Genomic DNA, 26,192 nt, shown 5'->3' on the forward strand with positions numbered 1-26,192 from the left:
GCCACAGAATAGCTTGGCTCCCAATCCATTGGGTTCTCAGGACACATTTTTATACATTGAGGAGGAACACGGGAGCAGAAAAAAATTGATGGAGTCCAGGGCTGAATGTATAGGAGCTGAGGGGATAAAGAATGGCCAGACTCAGTTGGTTGTGGTTAGTTAAGACTAATTTTGAGAATTTTGTTTAAAGGAATTTATAATTAATGGAATTCTAGTGTTTGCGAAATGTTATCCATCCTCATCCTTACCTAGAAGCCGTTGTTCAAGAACAGCAGCCAGGCTTTGTCTTTTATTCACCTTATTACGGAAGAGAGTCAAATTGCAGTAGAGGAGATAAAGTTTAGGGATTAGCCTGACTGGAGATGGAAAAGGACAGTGCCCTCCTGGGTGATCCTTACTCTATTGCGACAGCAGCCATTCTCTGGAACTAGATGGTCACTTGACAGAATTCACGGAAGTGTTACCATGCCTCTTCCGTGTGACCGGTTTCTCTAGCATCAGCTGCAGGGTACTTCCAGAGCTAGATGGATGGACTAGCAGTCTCGGAGGGCTCCCCACAACCTAGACCAATAGGCTAATTGTCATCACTGCTCTTGTCTTTTCAAGGCTCCCCTGGCCCAGCCTGAGTCCCCCACAGCCTCTGCTGGAGATGAGCCCCGGTCCACTCCTGAGTCTGGGGAATCAGACAAGGAGTCAGTTGGCAGCAGTTCTACCAGCAATGAGGGCAGCAGGCGGAAGGAGAAGTCAAAGCGAGATCGGGAGAAGGATAAGAAGAGAGCAGATTCCGTGGCCAATAAACTGGGCAGCTTTGGCAAAACCTTGGGCAGCAAGCTCAAGAAGAACATGGGAGGCCTGATGCACAGCAAGGGTTCTAAACCTGGAGGGATGGGAATGGGGTCAGGGGTAAGCGGTGGCACTGAGACACTGGAGAAGAAGAAGAAAAACTCACTGAAGAGTTGGAAGGGTGGCAAGGAGGAGGCAGCTGGGGATGGGCCTGTATCTGAGAAGCCCACAGCTGAGTCTGTTGGTAATGGAGGGAGCAAGTATAGCCAGGAGGTGATGCAAAGCCTGGGCACTATGAGGATTGCAATGCAAGGAGAGGGGAAGTTTATTTTTGTTGGAACTTTGAAGATGGGTCACCGCCACCAATATCAGGAGGAGATGATCCAGCGCTACCTTTCTGATGCTGAGGAGAGATTTCTGGCAGAGCAGAAGCAGAAGGAGGCAGAAAGGAAGATCATGAATGGAGGAGTAGGGAGTGGGCCTCCTCCAGCCAAAAAACCTGAGCCAGATGGTGGGGAGGAGCTGCCCACTGCCCTTCCGTCAGAATCCAAGGCAGTGGCCTTCTCTGCTGGCTACCCTGGAGGCTTTACTATTCCTCGGCCTTCTGGGGGTGGAGTCCACTGCCAGGAACCCCGGAGGCAGTTGGCAGGGGGTCCATGTGGGGGGGTCCTACCACCATATGCCACTTTCCCCAGGCAGTGCCCTCCTGGGCGACTCAACTCACATCAGGACAACATCCCTTCTCTGGAGCTGAGCAGTCACCCCAAGGATGTTCACAGGGGTGCATTGTTACCGCCTTCCTTCCGTGTGGCTGATTCCTATAGTAACGGCTACAGAGAGCCCCCTGAGCCAGATGGATGGACTGGAGGGGCCCGGGGGTTCCCCCCAACCCAGACCAAATGCAAACAACCGAACTGCAGCTTCTATGGACATCCTGAGACAAACAACTTCTGCTCCTGCTGTTACAGGGAAGAACTGAGGAAGAGGGATGGAGAACCTCCCGGCGGGCCCACAGGGCAGAGGTTCTGAGTGGTTGAAACCTTGGAGGGCGAGGGGGCTAAACAAAGAAAGTTAAGCTCAACTAATTGGCTTATTAGGAACCTGACCCTATGGTGACCAGGCAAACACAGTAGTGTCTGTGGGAGCCTGGCTGAAAACTTTTAAGTGTGCGCGCGCTGGAGTGCTGCCGGGCTGGTGAGAGCAGGCCAGGGCTGGGTGGTGCCTCGGGAATGGTGCTGTTCATTTGCAAAGCTTGACTTGATGGGACTGAGGAGGCACAATGAGGAAAGATGGTGGGTCCCATCCCAGGATCTAAGAGAAAGAAATAGGGGAAACTTTGGTGTGTGGGGGTGGGAGGTAGGCAGAAGTCTGTGAGGAGGAACAAGCAAAAGAGGTTCTCAATAAAGGAAAAACATCAAAGTTTTTTTAGGGTGGGAAAAAAGCACATGGTGGTGGAGTTGGCACTATGACGGGAAACTGGGAAATTATACAAATTTGCTATTGATTTTAATTTAAAGTTGGGTAAATTCTTCCTCCTGGAGGATCTGGAAAGTCCAGTATGCTCTGCTCATGGGTGCTTATAAGGAAAGGGGAGTAATTTAAATCACAGTTTATTGAGATAGGATGGGGAGGAATTTAAAAGGAGAATCCTTTTCCTCAAGTTTTATTTCTTCTAAAAAGCTGTCATCTGTTCTAATTTGAGAGGAGATCGCTGATTGTCCCCCTATCTTTTCCTCATCTTTTTTATGAGGTCCAAGCTCAGTTAGGAAGTTTGTGATTTTTAAAAAATGTTTAAATTTTATTTTTGAAAAAAGTTCCCTTTGGGGCAGGGAAGAGAGTGAGGAGAGGAGCAGCTGTGTGTGGTGAATTTTCTGTAGGGGAATTGGTGCAGAGGTGGTCTTTTTTTAATACTTAGCAATAACCACACATTGGGGTTTAACTGCACCTTGAGAGGGGTAGAGGAATGACAGACATTTGGTCAGACTGTTTTCAAACAAAACCAAAAACCTAAATAGAGCACTACTATCCTCTGCTGCTGCTTTTCTGTAAAAGCAACTTAATTTATGGGCTTTTTTTTTTTTTTAAGGGAAAAAAAGAAAAACAACCAAAAAGACCCCAACAAGCAAAGACATTAAAAAAAAATTTTTTTTTCCCCTATTTAAAATAGTGATTATTTCTCTTTCCTCTCTACTTTCAGAGAATAAATTCAACATCCTGGCTTCTTTTGTTAAGCCATAGCTGACCTTAATCTGTGGTTAGTTTATTAAAATAATAATAATAAATACTTTGTAAGAAGAGATATTTTTGATATTAGGACTGATGTTGAAACATGGGGTAGGGGCTAGGGGCAATTTATAAGAAGTTAGGTAGAGAGATGTATTTTAGTGAACTGTAACCACAGGTTACTCACCGTGAGCTAGTCTGTTTTGGGGGTTCCCCCTTTCCCTGACCCAGCCCTTCTTTCCAGGGGTGGGAGTGGGGTTATAGACACAGTAGGGGTCTCCTTTGCATTTTGCACAAAGCACAAGTCTGGACAGCCTGTGCTCTGGCCAGAGCCATTTTAAGAGCTTTAAACCGGACGGCCTATCCTGGGCCAAGTTTCCTTTTTCTTTTTATTTTCTGGAAAAAAAATCAACTATGCAATTATATACACTCCTGGGTGCGGAGAAGGGAAATAAGTGTACTTAAGTGTCTGGAGTGTTCTTTGGGGCGATTTTTCGGTATTTGGATGTCTTTTGAGGTACACATACATAAACCATCCCCTGCATATAGTCTCCATATTTGCTCTAAAGCAGGCATGGGCTGAGGGGCAGGGTTGGGTGGGAGGTGCTGTCCTATTTGCATAAATTCCTTTTGCTGAGTTCAGGGGTTTTCATCCTGTCTCCCCCTTAGTGCAAAGCCAGCCAAGACTTTTCCTCAGTGCAACCGATCATAATTTGGAAAGATTCCTTTCTCCTCAACATATTTGAAGTCACTTATTTTCCAGATCTGATAATTTTTTTATTTAATCATTTCCTCTGACTTAAATCTCAGGCTTTTATTTGGAAGTAGATTAGTTTTAAGGAGTGAGGTCAAAGACGATAGGAGGGGAAATATATTGTCTAAACAGGACTGGGATAAGGGTGAGACAGGCACCAGACGTGAGTACAGAATTTAAGGGGGTATCAAAAAACTCAGTAGTCAAGATAAATGCTATTATTTCTTTTTGTTTGTGGTGGGAGTCACATTTCTTTTTTTTTTTTTCCATATGACTGTCCTGTTATTGCAGGATTGCTGAATTTTTTTTTCAGTGGGGGTGGGGAGTACATAGGCTGGGAATGAAATCCGGATCTCCCGCAATGCAGATAAATACTATTTTATAATAATAATTTTATTTTTGGGGTGCATGGTTGGGAAATCGAACCCGGGTCTCCCTCATGAAAGGCAAGCATTCTGCCACTGAACTATACTATTTTAATGCAATATTTTAAAAAATTAATGCAAAAGAATCTGTGATGAATAAAATATCAAAATTTTAAAGACAGGGTCTGACGGTACTGGGATTAGGGTGAGGGAAGTGAGGCCAAATCAAGCAGGTATGGAGTTGAATCCTGTTAAAATTTAAAATTATATTTTGTTCATCATGGATTTTTTGCATTAATTTTTATTTTTTAAAAATACTGCATTGCAATATTATTTATTTTGGTTACTGAGTTTTTTGCACCCCTTAAATTTTGTGCCCAAGGTGAGTGCCTTGCTCCTATCGCCCTTGTCCCAGCCCTGATGCTAGTGTTAGGACAATACTGTTGAGACACCTCCCCCCACCCTGCCCCAGGGAGGCTTGCACTCACATCTAGCCAACAGGTGGCTCAAGCTCACACCTTGAAACTGCACAGTTTGCCTGGCGTTCCCTTTGGCATCCACATGCAGAGTGGGATTCCAGTGTGGGCCAGTGGGAATGGGAACAGATCAGGGGTTTTCCCAGCAAATACAGCCAGGAAGGTTCTTATTCTCCTCTGGACTGCTGTGTTTAGATTTGATCTGTTATTAAATCCTAGTTAATACTTTTGTTTTTAAAAGCTGAGGACAAATGAACAAAAATAGAAAACTTATATCATGTTTTTTGTTGTTGTTTTTATTTATAAGTTAACCAATCCCAATTCCTTTTGCCCTTTCTTTAAAAAAAAATGTTGGAAATAATAGGGGGTGGCCTAGAAGTATGTGTGGTAAAGATAGGGTTTTAGATGCTATAGCTTTTTGTTAATTACTATTTTTTTGTTTTTGTTTTTGTTTTTTTAATTTGGGAAGGTAATTATTTATTGAGGCATTGAAAACCTCTCTTTTCTTAGGATGAGGGGCCCCAGAACAATGGATATTTTTCTTTAGGGGATTAATGAAGTTTGTTTTTAATTTTTGAGAGGTTTTACTGGGGTGGGATGGGTGAAGGAATAATGCCTGGGAAATTAAGGTGGAATCTGGTTGGTTTGCGGTATTTTGGGAGAATGAGGGGGTGGAAGAGGCCAGACCATGCGATTACTGTGTTGGGATAAGGAAGCAGGGGTATATGGCATGCACACAATATAGCAAAATTTCCTTAGTTAGGGAGGGGTATGTGGGTGAAGAGGGGAGGTAGCTCCTGTAACCCTAGATGAGGGATTATATAATCTCTCAGGTTTAAATAAGTGCACTTAGCTTCTTTAATCCAGGGCATCTGGGGTACGTAGTGAGGTTTTTATTGAAGAAGGAAGATTTTCAGTGTTCTTTTGATTTAAGACCGTGATACCCCATCCACCCTACATTCTCTACCCCAGTGGAATAAGGATACTATAGGATGGATAGGCTTTCCATGCTGATTTTATTGAAAGTAACAAGATTTAACCAGAAGTTTTTCCCTCATACTGGTTTATCAACAAAATAAAAACATGTCAAAAACTTTTTAAAGGTTCAATCTCTTTATGGAGTGGGAAGGGTGTTAAACTCAGTGCTGTACAGGGCCTGGAAGGGAAGTACGCTCCCTCCCGTTGGCTCAGTTTCTTAACTGAAACTAAAGTTCACAGAGTAATAATACAAAAATTAGCAATGACTTGTTATATATTTGGGGAATGTTATTGAACCGAAAAGAATGGAACTGATTCTGAATGACTTACAACCTAGGTTTTGCCATTCTCCTTTCTAAACACAACATATCCAAGGTTCCAATCGCATTTTCTTTTCCCAAGAAAGGAGCTCTTGAAAGATGATTTTCCCCGAGTTACTCAGACACCTCTGGACTCTATCCTCTCCTTTTCTAAGGAGTCAGTTCCCCAGATACACAGCCACAGGTGAGAAGGCAGTATTAGATACCCCTGCCTGTCTTGGAATCGCCTGCAACCCAAATTTTTCTTATTTCCTACTTTCCCTTCAGGCCTTGCAATTGCAGATTCAGTGAGTCACACAGACTAGGTTTCTTTGCAGATACCCAGTCTGCAAATCACAGGGTGTCTTTGCTCTCTACACTTAACAAAATATTTATGATGTCCCCATGTAGACATTTTCCATGCCATCTCCCTTCACCGGCCACATGGGTAGGGGGTGACAGAAAAAGCACAGAAGCTAGCAGAGACTGGCTGAGAGGAATGGGGGTGGGCTGGACTGTGGCCTCTTGCTGTGCTTATAACTGGATCTGTGACTCATCCTGAGTCAGTGTGCTCCACCTCCCTCCAGCTGTCTCTCCCAGCAACCTTCACTCCTGGCACAAACCTGCAACCAGAGCAGGATTCTGAAAATGGAAAAATCTGATAGATCCCTTGCTTGACTCTCCACCCTCACTTTCAGCCACTAAGCCTCTACTAGTGGGCATGTGCTGGGGGGGGCAGTGAGAGGCAGTCCTCCTGCTACTTAACCCTCGGCTACTGCCCCCCTTTTCATTCCTGAGTGGGTGCTGATTCCAGTTACCTAATTTATTTCTCCCTCTTTCCTATTTCCTCCTTTCTTCTGTTGTTTTTCTTCTCTATTCTTCTACTGCTCTCAAACTTCAAAGTGTTGAAGTATAGATTAAAAAGTGGGAGAAGAGGATAATGGGATTTTAAAATTGAGGTACACTCTCTTCCTTTACTCTCACTTGTATTCTTATTGCAACAGACTGTGTGGACTGCTCCCTCCTTTAGAGGCTGAGGCCCACAGGGCGTGGGAAGCCAGCAGGACCTCTAGATTCAGGGCTGGGAGCCTCCTTCCCAGCAGGTGATGCCTCTGTCCCCACCCGTCTCCCTGCCTCACAATATTTTCACAATTTCCACAATTGCAGCCAAGACAAGGGACTTTTAAAGCTGAGGCCGGAAGGGTGTGTATGCTGGGGGAAGAGGGAGTTGAATGTCACTTTGGAAAACTGAGGCCTCCACCTAAGGACTGCTGCCTCTGTATTAACTCAAAAACAATAAAACTGGCTCATTTAACTCACATGTCTAAATATAGATTTTTTTTGTACTGCTACCCTGTCATGCTCAGCTGCAGTTCCTTTACTTCCCTCCGAGGGCCCTTCCTTGCCCATCTTTACTTCTTGGGCTGCAAGGGAAGGAAGGAGGCATGGGATTGCTGAGCTGAACAAAGGTTTCTAGCCCACTGCTTTCAAAGTCCTGAACATGAATCATTAATTAGGAGATCTGGTGTCTGGGATGGGATGGGGTGGGGTGGGGGTGGATAGAGCTCATGTACCTGGAAGTGTCCCTAGTTTCCAATTGGTTGGGGCGGGATGGTGGTGAGTGTGTGTGTTTATGAGGAGCAAGGTTATTAGGTGGTAAAATCTTTTCACCAGGCCTCCCACCCCACCCCCAAGACTTGCACACATATACGCCTGTACTTGCATCTACATTCAGGAGATACTTCAACTTTCTGCGCACCTCTCAACGGCACCCTTCACTTAAGGTATGTTTCATGCTCTCTGGAGAAGGATGTACAAAAACACTAATCTGCCTGCCTCCCCAAGTCTTGGGGACAGATATCTCTGAGGTCCAATTTTATTTACTTCCCCTTCTCAACCACCTTTAGAAACAGTAAGTTCATCTGAACTATTTCGGCATCCCTTCTTTCTTTTAAAAAGACACAATAAAGAACCGCACTGTCCAGAGAAACTGTCACTGATGTAATCCAGAGAGGGAGCTCAAATTATTCAGTTTAATAGTTGGTGTAGCTGCTCCCCTCAAATAATCTTCAATGCTTATGAGCAGGAAGAGAATGGGATCCAGGATTCAGGTAAGGAACAGTGTCTGGGTATTTTTCTACTGGTTCCTCTCTTTTTCCATCTTTCTCAAGCTCCTCCACTTCCTCCCCTTTTCCAAAATCGTGTGTATTCCCCTTTAAGGGGCTGGGCAGCTCTCCCGCCCTCTCCACAGTCGACTGAAGTTTCCGTGGAGCCTGCTCCGGCTGGATGCACCTTTCAAAAGACCCCTAAATTATGCTCAGTCTATCTCAAATGTTCCTTTTGCTTGTGTCCTCCTCTCTGTCCCTGCCCTAACTTCCCACTTCTCAACTCTAATATCTAGCCTCTCCCCAAGGGGGTTAAGCATCCTCGAGGTTTTCCACCCTTAACTGCTTCGTTCCTGGATGGAGCCAGAGAAATGTGGTGGGGGGGTCGGGGCCAGAGTTTCGACATCGCCCCCCAGAAGGAGGAGCCAGAGATGGGGGTAAGGAGAGGGAACTTGGGTGGGGGTGTCGGCAGGAGTGTGAACAGGAGGCATAAGGTGGAGACCGAGGAAGGGAGAAGAGAAGGATCTAGTGGAAGAGGAGGGTGTGTCCCTCATATCAATTTAGGTTGATGGAGCTTATTTGCCTTTTTCATAGTCTCAAGTTCATTGTCTCATTATCCATTAACCAGCCCCTCCCTTTACTGTCTGCCAACCCTGGACCCAAGCTCCCCACAGCCTCAGATCTCAGTTTCCCCTGAGTCTAAGCATAGGCCATCTGAGGCGGCTACTGAGGTAATCGTGGAGAGGATTAACCCTATGCCCTGCTCAGCTCTTCCGACAAAAGTCTGGCCAGAGGAGCAGGATGCCAGAACCCAGGAGTCATCAGCTTGGCCACCGTCTTGCTTCTGGATGCCTCCCAGGTATGACCTCCGAAGACTTCTTCAAATTTCATCCTATCTCAACCATGTGTAAGGTCTTCAAAGCTACCTCTCTATTCCTCTCTCGGTTCCACGAGCTTCTGCATGAGGCTTGTTCTCTGCTTTGTCCACATTAGGCTGGAGACTCGGAACCTGATATTTCCTCGGTGTTCCAGATCCTATTACCACTTCCCTCATTCACTTAGTCACTAAATATTTGAGTGCCCACTATGTGCCAGACACTGTTCAAGGTTCTAGAGTTATAGAGGTAAAATATACAAATTTCTTCATAAGCTTACATGTTACTGGTATTAGGGGAGGATCTTAAATCTTCACTCTTTAAATCCTCCTACCTCAGCTGAGGGGACAACACTGAAAATAATTGTAACTCGGCTTCCTTTCTTCCCCATTAGGGGAGCAGATCCTAGCATGGGCTCCAGGAGTAAGGAAAGGGCTGGAACCTGAATTGCCTGGAACCCTGATCTGCACTAACTTGAGAGTCATCTTCCAACCCTGTGGATGGCAATGGAGTCAGGTGAGCTGGCTAGGGTAATGGAAAGGAAGAGGGAAGTGGAGAGGGAGGGGGTTGTCTAGAAGGACTTAAACATTACAGAAAGTGAGATACAAAGGGCTTAAGGGTTAAGACTTTTTTTTTTTTTTAATGTATTAGGGATAGTCAATGGGAACTATCTCTAGGGAGGTTGGGATATACGTCTTTAGCAAAAATCATGTGCTTTCTCTAGGACACTCCCCTGAGCAGTGAGTATGATTTTTCCCTGGCCAACATTGAGCGATTAGAGGCTGGTAAGTGTAGGGGTTTGGTAAAAGGGCTTGTGGGAGGTGTTGGTACCCTTCTCATCCTTCTTCTATTTTCAGAAGACAGCAGGGAGGGGTGGAATGGGCTGCAAGTTTTCCTCCTAGAGGGCCCCTAATCCATAGTTACATTGCTCTCTTTCCTTCAGTGAGTGGCTTGTCACGAGTCCAGCTCCTCCGTCCAGGGTCCTTGCTTAAACTTATCCCTGAAGAGATTCTGATTCATGGCCGAGACTTTCGGCTGCTCAAAGTTGGTTTTGAGGCTGGAGGACTAGAGCCCCAGGCCTTTCAGGTAAGAGGGCCCCAACCCAAGAGCTCCCCTTACCTTAGGCCCTTGAGCTCCTCTCCCTGACAATTTCCAGTAATACTCCTCCACTCCCCTGGATTCTTTTTCCCATCCCCCCTGCCCATCTTCTCAAGGAAAGGCTAAAAGGCTGGGAAATATGATAGTCCAGTGAGAGTAAGGGGACTGATCTCTAGTCTGGCTTTGCCAATGACCAGCATTGTGACCATGGCCAAGCTTCTCCTTGAAAGATGGGAGGGCTGGATGAGATTATTCTGAAGATTTCTTCTAGAGTTAACATTCTCTGATTTTAGATTTGTTCTCCTGACTCCTGTGGAAATGACCTGTGGAAATGCTTTTCTCTAGGGACTGTATTCATTATTCTTTCTTATTGGTAGCAAAGAAAATGGAGCAACACATGCGCCTCATTTCCTTCTATTCAATTTTTCAGTCTGAGCCAAAAAGATAGGATGTCCTTTCCTCTACAGGTGACCATGGCCATTGTCCAAGCCAGAACTCAGAGCAGCCAAGCCCAACAATATTTGGGGATAACCCTGCACAAGGCTGGTGAGTAAGGGTGATTAGGGTAAGGAATGGGTAAGGAGTCTGAAAAAGCAGAGGTTGGCTCAAGACAGAATTGCTGAGAAGCTTTCTCTGATTCATCTTCTTCTTCCTCTGTGTCTCACTCCTGCCCCAGGCCAGGGTTCTGGCCCCAGAAAACCACCGATTCCCCTCTTGGAGACGTCAGAAGACTGGGAGGCTGAGAGGAAGAAGCAGGGGGCCAGGGGTTGGAGGGTCAGCACTGTCAATGAGAGATTCGACATAGCCACCAGGTGATCCCTAGTTCACCCCAACTCCTGCTACCCTCCAATCTTCCCACAGTTCCTTGATGCTCTAAATCTAGAACCTCCCACAAACTCCAGCCTCCTAGGACAGCCACAAAGCTATCTTCCTTGCCTCCTAGACCTATAAATCCAAGCTCCCTTGAAATGGTCTCCTCCAAAACAGCTCCCTTGTAATAACAGTTGTGCATTATAATGAAGTCACTGAGCTAAGCCGTGACATAACTCTCACTCACAGCCTCCCTCGTTACTTCTGGGTCCCTAAACGAACTTTGGACAGTGAGATCAGGAGAGCATTTGGCCACTTCCATCAGGGCCGTGGACCGGTCAGTATGAGGGTCATGAGAGGTCAAGGGTCAGTGTGGAGGAGGGGTCCCTGAGAGGCAGTGTGGGGGCAAAGGTAGAGTTGGGCTAAGAGTTTCTCCCACAATGATCCTCCTCTCATCCCTGTCTGAAGCGTCTGTCCTGGCATCACCCTGGGGGCAGTGATCTTCTCCGGTGTGGCGGTTTCTGTTCAGCTAGTGACCCTAACAAGGAGGATATCAGGTGAGAAGAGGTTTGATGAGAGGAATCAAGGGTTAGGTGTTCAGGGCAGACTCCTTCCCTTATGTTCTGACTCCCTCTCCCTCCAGAGCAGTGGAGTTGATGCTCCAGGCTGGGCATTCAGATGTTGTTCTGGTAGACATTATGGATGAGCTGCCCAATCTTGCAGATGTCCAACTTGCCCACTTGAGGCTGAGGACCCTCTGCATGCCTGGTGAGGATAACTTTGATCTCCCCCCAATCCTTAGCTCTACTGACCCTGACCCTTTTGCTTGTTATAAATGAGTAACCCTTCAGCCTAATGATCCTTAGTGTTCTAATTTAACTCCCATCTCCCACAGAGTCACTGATTTTCTATCTTCCTGGCCTCAACTTATTCTTCAAATATAATTAAAGTATGACATAGAATTTAAATATCATAAAATTCATCCTTCAATTAAGTATACAATTCAATGAATCTTATTATATTTATAGTACTGTACAACCATCATCACAATCTAATTTTCAAAACCTAATGACCATTTAGAATCATTCCTCATTCCTACCCCAGCCCAAGGCAATCACTACCCAATTCATTCTTAATCCATCAGGCTACAGAATAAATCCTGAACCAGAATTCTCTGATCTGTCCCTTTTTAACCCCTGTATGCTGTTAGATACATCTGTAACTGAGGATAAATGGCTCTCAGCCCTGGAAGGAACGCGATGGTTGGACTACGTCAGGTATTCCCCCTTCTTTGAGCCATAATTAATAATTCCACCCTCCTAACCTTCTGCTAACTTGGACTCTTAAATGGCCTTCCATTAATTCCTCTCCTCAATTTCCCAAGACTATTTACTGCTCCTTAGAAGGAGAAGGGGCAGGATCTTGGAGTCTGCCTCTATCCCACCCCATGATCTATCTCTACTCCCTTCCCTCAGGATTTTCATTCTTCCTTCCTTTCATCCCCTGCCACTCCAGGTCTTGTCTCCGAAAGGCAAGTGACATCTCAGTCTTAGTGACCGCCAGGGTTCGCTCTGTTGTACTTCAGGGTGAGTTCCTTGGGTCATCCCACGCCACACTTTTCCTTTTTCCTGTGCCCACCTAATTGGATTCTACCCAGGGAAGGAGACCCAGAAGGCTCCCTTGTCTCCTTCTAGTGTAAGCTTTCTCCTTTGGAGTTACTGTGAAGTACCTATGAGTTCTCTCACCCTTCAGTGCTACCTCCACCCTCCCACTATAGCTGTGTTCCCTAACACTAGGATTCCTGGCCCCTCCGCTCCCTCCTTTTATCAGTGGATGGTTAGGGTGGGAAGGGCAATGTGGAAGTTAAAGAACTGTGATTCTGCTTCCAGCTTGTGAAGCTGGATTTTTCTAATGGGGTGGAGTCTATGAAGTGAGTTATTCAAGGTCTTTATTTTCATTTTCTTTTCACTTCTTCTATGTGCCCTCTCAATCCTGCTTACCCACAACTTTTCACCTCTGTGCCTCTCATTTCTCCTTGCCATGTTTCCTCTTCTCATTCTCTCCTGCCCTAGTTTCTTGGTCCTGCTTCTTTGCCCCTTCTCCCTTTTTTATCACCCAGAGCGCGGTGATCGTGATTTCAATGGCCTCCTCTCTTCACTCGTCCAGCTGCTTTCAGTCCCTGAAGCTCGAACACTGCTTGGCTTCCAATCACTAGTGCAACGAGAATGGGTGGCAGCTGGACACCCCTTCCTGACACGGCTTGGGAAAACTGGGGCCAGTGAGGAGGTGAGGATTTGGGGGGGGGGGTTCATTTGGGGGTACTATTAAAGAAGTAAGGGGATGAGAAAATTATAATCCATTGGAGGAAAATCAGATCACAAAGGTTCTAAGATTAAGCTCAGGCAGGAGGGAGACCCAGATGACTGAGGCTCCACAATCCCCTACTACCCTCAATTCCGATTTCCATTCCCTGACCTTCTTAGTGCCCCTTGTTCCCTGTGTCCTCATCCTCCATCATTTTGCGATCTTGCCTCTTTAGGTCCGATTATTCCTTCCACACTCTCAATTTCTCTCTTCTCAGGCCCCAGTGTTTCTCCTCTTCCTTGATTGTGTCTGGCAGCTCCTCCAGCAGTTCCCAGCTGAGTTTGAATTCTCTGAGTTTTTCCTTCTTGCTCTTCATGACAGTGTCAGGGTTCCTGACACCCTGACTTTCCTGAGAGATACTCCCTGGGAACGTGGAAAGCAGGGTGGACAGGTAAGTGACTGACATTTTTGACTTGTCATTTTTTTACCCCATTGAGAATTACTCTCTGAAGTTGAGCCTTAGTTATTTTATAACAAGAGAAGTGAGGTCTGTCGGTGGGGAAGGGGAGGGTGATGTTCACTTAACAGACTGGATTTATGCCCTGCATCTGATTCCTGGCATAAGAGTTGGGTTTCATGATTTCTCTCTAGATTTGGGAGAGTTATATATTTTTTTGCTTAATCATCCTTTTCTTTTTTTTTTTTTTTTCAAACTTCCCCTGTCCAGTTCAACTCCTATACACAAGTCTACACCCCAGGATACTCCCAGCCCCCAGCTGGGAACTCTATTAACTCACAGCTGTCTGTCTGGGACTGGGATTTACGCTACAGCAATAAACAAATACTGCAATTCCAAAATCCTTGCTATGACCCAGAGTACCACCCAGATTCCTGGCTCCCCAGGCAGCAGGTGAGTCATCTAAATTTCCTGAATTCCTTTGACTTTCCCAGACTCATCCTAATAGGTAAGGAAGTGAGAAGATTCACTGAGTTCCCCTGAGGAAGTTATCCCACTCCTCCTCTACAGCTGTCATTTATGGCCCCTGACTGTTCCCAGGAAGACATAAACTCTAAAATATCATAGAGGACAGCCTTATTATCTTTGTCCTCATCTTTGATTTAATCTTCCTCTTATCCACAAATTTTACAAGTTTCTCTAAAAATCAACTTCAGTCATCTCTGAGGCCTAGTTTGAAGCTTAATGAGGAGAGTAAATAGAGTTCTCAGGGGACGATTTGTAGTTTCAATCGCTAGTGCAGTGAGAGGGGCAGCTCAACACCTCTTCCTGACTCAGTTTGGGGAAACTGAGTCAGGAAGGGGCCATAGAAACTGAACCTATAGAAACTGGATCATTTGGTTTCTAGGTTACCAATTGTTTTCCCTTTCCCCTGTAGTCAAGTTTCATGGTTCCTGGACCTCCAAGTTCTGTATGGCTTTTCTCTAGAGGGGCCCTGACACCCCTGAATCAGCTCTGTCCTTGGCGGGACAGTCCTTTCCTGCTGGCAGTCTCTTCTCGTTGGCTCCCTCGACCTGCTATCTCTTCTGAAAGCCTAGCAGACCAGGAGTGGGGTCTCCCCTCACATTGGGGGGCTTGCCCTTTGCCCCCTGGGCTGCTGCGCCCTGGATATCTGGGACCCCAGATCAGGCTATGGAGACGCTGCTACCTGAGGGGACGGCCTGAGATCCAGGTGAGAAAAGAAGATAGCAATTGGGAGTGGGAGAAAGGGCTTGACTACGGGACTAGATGAACAGGAGCTGGAAAGGCAAAGAGCTGGGGTGGAGTGGAAAGTGAAGTACCGTTCCTGCTGGTATCAAACTGGGCAGGTCTGGGAGTGTAGGGTGTGGGAACACTGCTGTGGCTTAGATAAAATAGAGCCTTAGGGCTCTGTTGGCAGAGAAAAGAGAATTAAAGATAGCAGAAGCGGACAGGTCTTAGAAACAGAGTGTGTAGAGCTGCAATATTTCTCTCTGTCCCTTTGCCCTCTCCCCAGGTTGGCCTCTCAGCCCCCACAGTCTGTGGCCTCCAGGATGAGCTATCTCATCTTCAGGAGCTATTAAAAAAGTGGACACCAAGAATATCTCCTGAGGATCACTCCAAGAAAAAAGAACCAAATTCCATTCTCACCCAATCCCATTGAAATTGCTGACTCTCTCACAGGTAGGACACAGCGAGGTCCAGGATGAGGGAAGGGTTCTGCCTAATCCCTCAGTTTGTCTTATCTGATTTTGGGCTTCAGTTTCCACACTCCAGCCCTTTAAAAAGCCAGTAGTGTCAAGTTTTTATTGCAGGTGGGTGGTGCTAGCCTTCTCCAACTCTTATTCTGCCCTGTTTGATTCCTAAAGACTTAGTTTTTATTTCTTGTCATTTGAGAAACTGAAAAGTAAAAACAAAAACTATCAAAGCAATACAGAAGGTGATTTCTGTTTTCAAGGCCAGTCTACCCCTCTGGGATAGCCAGCCCTTAAACTGACAGATCAGAGATGCTACTCAGTCCCAACAAGATGGCCTAGAGATCTCATTGCTACCCCCTCTTGCTTCCTCTTTAATTCCAATTACTATTTCTTTTTTTTTTTTTTTTTACAGTTTTCCATGGGAATGGGAGATACCCTGCCACCTCGAACTGTTTATATTTGTAGTGACATTTCTATTTAGGGAATTCATTAAAGCACCGTATTTATACACATTGCTGGAATTGTTTTGTTTGAACAGGTAGCAAACAGTGGTGGGTGGAGGGTGGGTGTGACTCGGGGGAGGAAGGGACTCACCATATTATCGCTAAGGAAAAAGAGAACCGGATCAGGTGAGGCTCTGCAGAATTCCTATGCTACTGAGGAAAATGGTTTTCTTCTCCGTGCCTTAGGGGCAGGTGGAGCTAGAGCCTGGAACTAATAAAGATGCTGTTACTGGGGCCCGGGCTTCGTCACGCCCCATCACTGAGCCTCAGGTTGGCCAAGAACGACACTCCCACCTCAGAATTTTGCAGTCCCCTCCTCTGAGGGAAAACGAAATACTTCAAGCCCAAGCCGGGACTGTGCGAAGGTTGCCTTCGCGTCCTTGGGTTGGTGGGGGTTCCGCAACACACCCTCTTCTGGGGAACGGATCTGGCCCCAACATATATGAAAAGGCTTGTTTCTTTAGATTTCGTATTTACATTTTCAGGGAACAGTTTAACCCTTTAACGCCTGGCACAACCTCAACTGGGTCTGGACATCCCGGTTTTGGTCATCCGGGAACCGACGCTCGCAGCGCCTCGCAGCGGCACCTGGCGCACGACAGAGAACACGAGCGAGACCACAACTCTCAGCGGCTCCTAAGATGGCCGCGGCCGCTTCCGGCCCCTCCGCTGTGGCCCCGCCCGCCGCCTCGCATCACGTCCGCCTCCGCCCCGGAAGTGGAAGTGGTGGGGGTCAAAGGGCGGGGCCAGTGTTTGGAGACAGCAGGAGCGCCTTCGCCATGGCGGCCGGGCCTATTTCTGAGCGGAACCAGGGTGACTGGAGGGGACGATCCCGAAATGGAGCGAGCGGGGCTGGATAGCCCCGACGTGGGCCAGCAGGGGTTCCGCCGGGGCGGATGATTTGTTACCCCCGGAGGGCGCGGGGCCGAACGCCAGGCCTGCTGGGGGGCGGGGGGTCGGCCGGGTGCCGCTTGGGGCCGGTAGGCACGAAGCCTTGTATGTCCGTCTATTCCGCTGCTGACTTTGTTTGCATCTAAGAAACAGCACACGTACACGTAGAATTTTCAGCAGAACACAAGTTTGATTTCAGAAGATTCTCTCAGTCCTGGGAAGAAGAAGGTTTAAGGTTTAATCTAACTCTAACATGATTTTTCTTTTTCCTTCTGTTGCCTTTTTGCTCCTATCCCCCAACCCCATTCCCAATCCCTCTGCCTTGATTCTATCGCATGTTCCTGTCACCCCATTTCCTGTCATTCTCACGCCCCCACCCTAATCTCCAGATGCCACTGTGTACGTGGGGGGCCTGGATGAGAAGGTTAGCGAACCGCTGCTATGGGAGCTGTTTCTCCAGGCAGGGCCAGTGGTCAACACCCATATGCCAAAGGATAGAGTCACTGGCCAGCACCAAGGTGAGTTACAAGGAAAAAGATGCTGGGAACAGACCGCCCCTGGCAACACTATAAACACTGTTTTGGGATGAACAGCCTGAAGATTCCTTTTCCTTTTTGTTCCTGGAAGCTTTTCATTGAAGTGAGATTTTTATTTTCTTTTTTGTTCTTTGTGCCTTGGGGTGGGGTGAGTTACATCTCATTTTGAATCTCTTCTCTTCAGTAGTTAACCTCTCTTCTTTTAAACTCCTCAGGCTATGGCTTTGTGGAATTCTTGAGTGAGGAAGATGCTGACTATGCTATTAAGATCATGAACATGATCAAACTCTATGGAAAGCCAATACGGGTCAACAAGGCATCAGCTCACAATAAAAACCTGGATGTAGGAGCCAACATTTTCATTGGGAACCTGGACCCAGAGATTGATGAGAAGCTCCTTTATGATACGTTCAGCGCCTTTGGGGTTATCTTGCAAACCCCCAAGATCATGAGGGACCCTGATACAGGCAACTCCAAGGGTTATGCCTTTATTAATTTTGCTTCATTTGATGCTTCGGATGCTGCAATTGAGGCCATGAATGGGCAGTACCTCTGTAACCGCCCTATCACTGTGTCCTATGCTTTCAAGAAGGACTCTAAGGGTGAACGCCATGGCTCAGCAGCTGAACGACTTCTGGCAGCCCAGAACCCACTATCCCAGGCTGACCGCCCTCACCAGCTGTTTGCAGATGCACCCCCTCCACCCTCTGCCCCCAATCCTGTGGTATCATCATTGGGGTCTGGGCTTCCTCCACCAGGTAAAGTTTTTTTTGTTTTTAAATTAGGAATAATTGTAGGTTTATAAAATAATCAAGCATTAAATACAGGATTCCCATAAAATTCCCCTATTATTAACACCATGCCTTGGTATGGTACATTTGTTACAATTGATGAAAGCTCATTTTTATAATTGTATTATTTACTAAAATCTGTAGTTTGACTTAGGGTTCACTGTGTTGGGCAATTCACTAGGTAAAGTTTTTCATTGAAAATATGTTTGGTGAGGTGTGGGGCACAAGGGAAAAGAATTGGAGAAAGGGAGACGGTGAGTCAGTGGGTGATTAGAAGGGAATTGGGGGTGATGGGTGTGGTGAGGAATTTCTTTACAACTTTCATTGCTGGATTCCTCTAGAAGGTTGAAGTTGTTTGAATCTAATGCTCCGTCTGACTTTAGAGAGCTGGGTAGAGAGGAAAAGCAGTAAATGTGCCTAGAGAGGCCAGCTTAGGGCATTCTCTCCCTACTACCATTTTTACCCTACTACCATTAACTCTTTTTTTTTTTTCCATTTCCTTTACAGGCATGCCTCCTCCTGGCTCCTTCCCACCCCCAGTACCACCTCCTGGAGCCCTTCCACCCGGAATACCGCCAGCCATGCCCCCACCACCTATGCCTCCTGGAGCTGGAGGACATGGCCCTCCATCAGCAGGAACCCCAGGGGCTGGGCATCCTGGCCATGGACACTCACATCCCCACCCATTCCCGCCAGGTGGGATGCCCCATCCAGGTAGGTATTCTCTGCTGGGAAAGGGAGGGATGATCTTGGCAGAGGTGTGCTATTTCTCTGTCACCACTCTTGTAACTGCCCTCTGTCCCTCAGAGCACTCCTTGTCTTTTATTTTATAAAAACATCACTCCTTGTCTTTTATTTTATAAAAACTTCATTCTGTTTGCCTTAACAACTACCATCCTAAAATTACCAAATCTTGGCGACTTTTCTGCTCCTTATCTGACTTGACCTCTGCTGTATTTGAAATTGGCCATGTCCTCCTGTTTGAAATTCTTGTCACTTTTGACTTCTGTTTTTCTGGATTTTCTATCTGTCTGTCTGACTCCTCAATCTCAGCCACTTTAAATAGGCTCCTTTTTCTTTGCATGTACCTAGGTTTTTATCCTTGGTTTTCTTTTTCTCCACATTTCCATAGTTTCGATTACTTACTCACCGATGCCTCCTAGATCTTCATCTGTATTCCATGGTTGTTGACACACTGCAGCCCCTGATCTTCTTGCTGCTTCCTGAACAGCTCTACTCTTCTATCCCTTGGGCTCCTCCACCCAAACATGATGAAAACTGAGCTTATTTTCTCCACCTCCCCTTCAAACCTACTCTTCCTCTAGCATGATTTGTTTTCAGATGTTTAATTCAGAAACCTGGGAGTCATGTTTGCCTATTTCCTATCACTCTGCTCTTAATATCAAGTCTTGTTAATATCTCTGGCATCTACCCCCACTGCCAGTAATCTAGTCCAGGCCCTCATTATTTCATACCAGCTTACCATTGTACTCCCCTAACTGGTCATTTTGACTCCTGTTTTCTCAGCCATCAGTCCATCTGTCACAAGGCAATTTTTATAAAACATAAATGTTCACACATCCTTGTTCAAAATTCTTCTGTTTCTCCCTTTTACCTACAGAGTAAAACCTAAACTTGTTATCACAGTGCAGCATTCACGGCTTTTCATGATCTGGCCCCTGTTTGTTGCTCTCATAACTGCATATTGCTCCTGATAACTGAATTACTGTTCTTTCCTGCAACATACTTTGCTGTTCGACACACCTGTGCTTTGCACATGCTAGTCTTTCTGCCTGAATGGTCTATTTCCACTCTGCTGTCCCCCTGAAAAATGATTATTCCTTCTTTAGAATTAGAACTTTATTCAGACAGTAACTCTGTCACTTCCTCAAACCCCATCGACAGAGTAATCATTCCATTTGTTATATGCTTTTGCGTCACCGTTACAGTGACTAAATCGTGGAAGGAGTAAATGAAGTGGGTGAGAGCTGGTTGGGTAGTTGGTTGGTTTGTACCTTTGGAATGGGGTCAAAGCTAGGGGCCCTGTTTTCCATACCCTTCTCTTCCTTATGCCACTTTCTTCCTCCATTGGACTCTCTTCCTGTCTCCGTTTTCTTTGCCTTCTTCTCTGCCTTCCTCTGTTTCTTTTCTCCTCATGCGTGTTTTATTCTCATAGGGATGTCTCAGATGCAGCTGGCCCACCATGGCCCTCATGGCTTAGGACACCCCCATGCTGGACCCCCAGGTTCTGGGGGGCAGCCACCACCCCGACCACCCCCTGGAATGCCTCATCCTGGACCCCCTCCAATGGGCATGCCCCCCCGAGGGCCTCCGTTTGGATCTCCCATGGGTGAGTAGGTTCTAGCCACCTTCCTTACCCTCACATATTCTTGCAGCTTCCTTTATTGTACCCTTGGTTCCCTGTTCCTGCCTCCCTCCCTCCTTCCTCTCTCCCAACATCACCTGTCTCCTCTTTATTATTTTACTAACTTTTCTTTCTCTCCTTATAGGTCATCCGGGTCCCATGCCCCCACATGGCATGCGTGGCCCTCCTCCCCTGATGCCCCCTCATGGATACACCGGCCCTCCGCGGCCTCCACCCTACGGGTACCAGCGGGGGCCCCTGCCTCCACCCAGACCTACTCCTCGGCCTCCAGTCCCCCCTCGGGGCCCCCTTCGAGGCCCCCTCCCTCAGTGAATTCTCCTCCTTCCCCGTGTAGCCTCTCTGTATCTTTCCAACTCCTCGGACCAGTCAGAGTTGCCGTTGCTCCCTGGGGCTGAGGCACTAAAACCCCTCAGGCCTGTTTTTTAAGTGTGATTTTTCCCACAGGAGGTACTTTCCTTTTTTTCTATATTGGTCCCAACTGTTTTGCAAAATGCACAGACAAAATAAAACGAAATACCTTGTTTTTTCTTTGTGGTGTTTTCTTTGGCAAAGCAACTTATCTCTTTTTGTTGTAGGAAGAAATGTCAGTATATTGGGAGAGGAATTGTAAGGTAGGGGTGAGGGTATTTTTAAAATATTTTGCTCCATGTTTCAAAGGCTTACTCTGGAATGTGCTGTTACAATTGCTGGATTCTACAGTGTACTAGAGCAGTTGTTTCCTTACATTGAGCTTATATTTCTAGTTTGTAAGATGGGGATCTAGTGTCTATGGTTTAGGTTCATTGTGAGTACTAAATGAGAGCAGAAGTAAATTCCTGGATATATGCTGGCAAAAATATGAAGTGACATATACAAAGCTGTTCGTTACAGCATTGTGTAATAGATTGGAAAACAACTCACATATCCATCAGTAAGAGTGGTTGAATAAACTGATAAATCTACATAGTACTCTGCCACATAAAAAGGAATGAGGACGATCTCTGTATACTGTTGCAGAGAAATCAAGATATATTGTTAATTGAGGAGATAAATGTGCAGGACAGAATTCGTAGTGTGTTGCCTAAAGGGTGGCACATATATATGTATTTGTTCATATTTTAAAAATGGAAGGATATACCAAACTAATGAAAATTGGTGCCACTGGGGGTGATAGGGGATATGGACAGAAGCTAGAGTTCTTTGAGCATCCTTGTGTTACGTGGTTTTCATTTGGAACCATACGAATGTTTTACATAATGGCAAAACAAGGTTAGAATGAGTACATTGGGACATGATAGGAACTCATGTTTATCTCCTGTTTGTTAACGGTCATCTTGAAGAATGGGTTTGTATCTTATTTTGTTCTCATTCTCAGTCCTTCCAAACCTGATTCCCACCACATTTAAATCTATGATTAAAGATTCAGTAGACCAAATCCAATGGACTGGTTTCTGTCCTTTGCCACATTACTACATGCCTTCTAACTTACTCTTAATGCTCCCTCTTTAGCATTGTACCCAAGAATTTTCCTAAACCGGGAAGCCTTGGCCCTCTGTGGTTCTCTTGTATTCTCATTCATGCGACAGTTTCCTGGTACCTACCTCAGCTCAGTGCCAGCGGTGGCTGAGGATACAAAGCAAGGCAGTTCCACTGTCAGGGCAGTCATTACCAAAGGGGCTGACTGAAGCATGAGAAACTTAATGAAATAAACTATTTCGAGAGTATGGGGAGGATAACATGAAAGGTCCAGGAAAGTAATCTTGGGGAAAAAAAAGCGATATCTGAATTTAAACTTTTTTCTTTTGCTTAAAAAAAAATCTTGACTGAGAAATCTTCACACACATACAGTCCATCCACAGTATACATTCAGTGGCTCACAATATTGTCACATAGTTGCATATTCATCACCATGATCATTTTTAGAACATTTGCATCACTCCAGAAAAAAATAAAAATAAAAAAGGAAAAATTCACGCATCCTATACATGTACTCCTCCCTCTCATTGACTGCTAATATTTCAATCTATCCAATTTTTTTTTTTACATCTTATCCCCCTCTATTTATTTGTTTTTCCTTATTTTTTTTTACTCATCTGTCCATACCCTGAATAAAAGGAGCATCAGACAAGGTTTTCACAATTGCATGGTCACATTGTAAAAGCTATTAGTTATACAGCTTTCTTCAAGAATCAAGACTACTGGAACACAGCTCAACAGTTTCAGGTATTTCCCTCTAGCCACTCCAATACACCATAAACTAAAATGGGATATCTAATGCATAAGAATAACCTCCAGGACAGCCTCTTGACTGTTTGAAATCTCTTAGCCACCGAAATTTTATTTTGTCTCATTTCTCTCTTCCCCCTTTTGGTCGAGAAGGATTTCTCAATCCTGTGATGCTGGGTTCCAGCTCATCCCTGGGAGTCAGGTCCCACGATGGGAGGGCAGTGAGTTCACCTCCCAAGTTGGCTTAGAGAGAGGCCACGTTTGAGCAACAAAAGAGGTTCTCTGGGGGTGACTCTTAGGCATAATTATCGGTAGGCTTAGCTTCTCCTTTGCAGGAGCAAGCTTCATAGGGGCTAGTCCCAAGATTAAGGGCTCAGCCTATTGATTTGGTTGTCCTCACTGCTTGCGAGAATATCAGGAATTCCCCAGATGTGGAAGTTTAATATTTCCTCCTTTCTCCCCAGTCCCCCAAGGGAACTTTGCAAATACTTTTTTATTTTTTGCCCAAATCACTCTGCGATATATCAGGACATCACATTAACCTTCACAAACCAACAAGATCTCACCCCTATTCAAGATTCCATTTAATTATGGTTTACAAGTAATCTGACCATACTAGTTAAATTAGATAATGTGCTACCCAAAATGTAAATTTTGTACCAAGTAAACATCTCTCCCTTTGGTCTTGCACAGAGGTTGAAGTTTGAAAATGGGGGCCATATCATCCTTTACCCAGTAGTCTGATTTACCTTAGTCCTATTCAGATCAGCTTCGTTCATATTTCTTTTTTTTTTTTTTTTTAAACTTTTTTTACTAATTAAAAAAAATTAACAAACAAAATATTAAGATATCATTCCATTTTACATATACAATCAATAATTCTTGATATCATCACATAGTTGCATATTCATCATTTCTTAGAACATTTGCATCGATTTAGAAAAAGAAATAAAAAGGCAACAGAAAAAGAAACAAAACAATAACAGAGAAAAAAAAGATTATACATACCATACCCCTTACCCCTCGCTTTCATTTACCACTAGCATTTCAAACTAAATTTATTTTAACATTTGTTCCCCCTATTATTTATTTTTATTCCATATGTTCTACTCTTCTGTTGATATAGTAGCTAAAAGGAGCATCAGACACAAGTTTTTCACATTCACAGAGTCTCATTGTGAAAGCTATATCATTGTTCAATCATCATCAAGAAACATGGCTACTGGAACACAGCTCTACATTTTCAGACAGTTCCTTCCAGCCTCTCCGCTACATCTTTTTTTTTTTTTTTAACTTTTTTTTTCTTTTTTTATTAATTAAAAAAAGAATTAACAAAACAATTAGAAATCATTCCAATCTACATGTACAATCAGTAATTCTTAATAACATCACATAGTTGCATATTCATCATTTCTTAGTACATTTGCATCGATTTAGAAAAAGAAATAAAAAGACAACAGAATAAGAATTAAAACAATAATAGAAAGAAAAAAAAAAAAACCTATACCTCACATGCAGCTTCATTCAGTGCTTTAACATAATTGCATTACAATTGGGTAGTATTGTGCTGTCCATTTCTGAGTTTTTATATCCAGTCCCGTTGTACAGTCTGTATCCCTTCAGCTCCAATTATCCCTTCTCTCTTTTTTTTTATTATTTTTTTTAATTAACGGAAAAAAAGAAATTAACCCAACATTTAGAGATCATACCATTCTACATATGCAATCATTAATTCTTAACATTATCACATAGATGCATGATCATCATTTCTTAGTACATATGCATTGGTTTAGAAGAACTAGCAACATAACCGAAAAAGATATAGAATGTTAATATAGAGAAAAAAATAAAAGTAATAATAGTAAGAACAAAACAAAACAAAACAAAACAAAACAAAAACCTATAGCTCAGATGCAGCTTCATTCAATGTTTTAACATGATTACTTTACAATTAGGTATTATTGTGCTGTCCATTTTTGAGTTTTTGTATCTAGTCCTGTTACACCGTCTGTATCCCTTCAACTCCAATTGGCCATTATTTTACCCTGTTTCTACCTCCTGCTGGACTCTGTTATCAAGGACATATTCCAAATTTATTCTCGAATGTCTGTTCACATCAGTGGGACCATACAGTATTTGTCCTTTAGTTTTTGGCTAGACTCACTCAGCATAATATTCTCTAGATCCATCCATGTTATTACATGGTTCATAAGTTTATCCTGTCTTAAAGCTGCATAGTATTCCATCGTATGTATATACCACAGTTTGTTTAGCCACTCTTCTGTTGATGGAGATTTCGGCTGTTTCCATCTCTTTGCAATTGTAAATAACGCTGCTATAAACATTGGTGTGCAAATGTCCGTTTGTGTCTTTGCCTTTAAGTCCTTTGAGTAGATACCTAGCAATGGTATTGCTGGGTCATATGGCAATTCTATATTCAGCTTTTTGAGGAACCGCCAAACTGCCTTCCACAGTGGTTGCACCCTTTGACATTCCCACCAACAGTGGATAAGTGTGCCTCTTTCTCCGCATCCTCTCCAGCACTTGTCATTTTCTGTTTTGTTGATAATGGCCATTCTGGTGGGTGTGAGATGATATCTCATTGTGGTTTTGATTTGCATTTCTCTAATGGCCAGGGACATTGAGCATCTCTTCATGTGCCTTTTGGCCATTTGTATTTCCTCTTCTGAGAGGTGTCTGTTCAAGTCTTTTTCCCATTTTGTAATTGGGTTGGCTGTCTTTTTGTTGTTGAGATGAACAATCTCTTTATAAATTCTGGATACTAGACCTTTATCTGATATATCATTTCCAAATATTGTCTCCCATTGTGAAGGCTGTCTTTCTACTTTCTTGATGAAGTTCTTTGATGCACAAAAGTGTTTAATTTTGAGGAGTTCCCATTTATTTATTTCCTTCTTCAGTGCTCTTGCTTTAGGTTTAAGGTCCATAAAACCGCCTCCAGTTGTAAGATCCATAAGATATCTCCCAACATTTTCCTCTAACTGTTTTATGGTCTTAGACCTAATGTTTAGATCTTTGATCCATTTTGAGTTAACTTTTGTATAGGGTGTGAGAGATGGGTCTTCTTTCATAATTTGCATATGGATATCCAGTTCTCTAGGCACCATTTATTGATCGTTCATATTTCTTGATGAAGTCTGATCACTTTCTCAGCTTTTAAAATAGTTGCTGTATGGGGTACTGCTGACTTTCACAGCTTCGGGCTCCAACTCTGAGTCTCAGGTGGTCCATATTCCTGAATTTAATCCTAAAGGAAGAATAGAAGTTGCCGTGAAAAAGATGAAGGGAAAACTCATTGCAGTTAGATGGGACGTTTCTGAGCAGAAGCAGAGAGTGGATAAATAGCAGGATGTGAAATGCGCTAAATCTGTGACGGGGAGAAGGAGTCCAGAGCCCGTTAGGGAGCCCATTTCACATCAGAACGAGGAACCCCTTTTTGTTAACGGCACACTGAGGTGAAGAAAGGCTGGAGGCTGGAGGCTCAGGGAGTCTGGCTGCTCCAGGCTTCGCCCAGGAGCCCAAAGTCCTGCGGGAATGAATGCCTGAGCCTATCCTCAAGGCGCACAGACTGGGGAGCCCTGACATCCACGATGGGGAGCCGGGATGCAAGGGGACCA

General features: G+C 44.7%; 3 protein-coding genes across 15 annotated transcripts in view; all 3 read left to right on the plus strand.

The window, feature by feature from the left end:
• The window catches only part of OTUD7B (OTU deubiquitinase 7B), an 83,444-nt gene extending 76,247 nt beyond the window's left edge, over positions 1–7,197 (plus strand). For all 12 annotated transcript variants that reach the window (XM_077156183.1, XM_077156181.1, XM_077156175.1 and 9 more), the window contains one exon: positions 607–7,197. In XM_077156183.1, coding sequence (XP_077012298.1) covers positions 607–1,812 — 1,206 coding nt within the window. In that variant the 3' untranslated portion in view covers positions 1,813–7,197. The remainder of the gene's footprint in view (positions 1–606) is intronic.
• A 110-nt stretch (positions 7,198–7,307) lies between these two features.
• MTMR11 (myotubularin related protein 11) lies at positions 7,308–15,752 on the plus strand. Its single transcript, XM_077156186.1, has 18 exons — positions 7,308–8,420; positions 8,752–8,842; positions 9,253–9,374; positions 9,583–9,643; positions 9,802–9,944; positions 10,424–10,502; positions 10,633–10,768; positions 11,016–11,103; positions 11,235–11,323; positions 11,410–11,534; positions 11,977–12,043; positions 12,282–12,352; positions 12,886–13,052; positions 13,348–13,521; positions 13,798–13,980; positions 14,465–14,758; positions 15,062–15,228; positions 15,655–15,752. Exons 1-17 carry the CDS (start codon positions 8,355–8,357, stop codon positions 15,206–15,208), a joined length of 2,103 nt encoding a protein of 700 aa, XP_077012301.1. The 5' UTR covers positions 7,308–8,354; the 3' UTR covers positions 15,209–15,228; positions 15,655–15,752.
• A 682-nt stretch (positions 15,753–16,434) lies between these two features.
• Positions 16,435–20,872, plus strand: SF3B4 (splicing factor 3b subunit 4). 2 transcript variants are annotated; one of them, XM_077156187.1, is made up of 6 exons: positions 16,435–16,558; positions 17,026–17,154; positions 17,388–17,930; positions 18,471–18,677; positions 20,140–20,313; positions 20,474–20,872. In XM_077156187.1, the coding sequence occupies exons 1-6, from the start codon at positions 16,525–16,527 to the stop codon at positions 20,659–20,661; spliced, it is 1,275 nt and encodes a 424-aa protein (XP_077012302.1). In that variant the 5' UTR covers positions 16,435–16,524; the 3' UTR covers positions 20,662–20,872. The 2 variants fall into 2 exon arrangements, with proteins under 2 accessions (XP_077012302.1, XP_077012303.1); XM_077156188.1 differs by lacking the exon at positions 16,435–16,558 and adding an exon at positions 16,568–16,871.
• Positions 20,873–26,192: the final 5,320 nt, after the last annotated feature.

This window comes from Tamandua tetradactyla, chromosome 4 (assembly GCF_023851605.1).
Source record: "Tamandua tetradactyla isolate mTamTet1 chromosome 4, mTamTet1.pri, whole genome shotgun sequence".
Classification (NCBI taxonomy): Eukaryota; Metazoa; Chordata; class Mammalia; order Pilosa; family Myrmecophagidae; genus Tamandua; species Tamandua tetradactyla.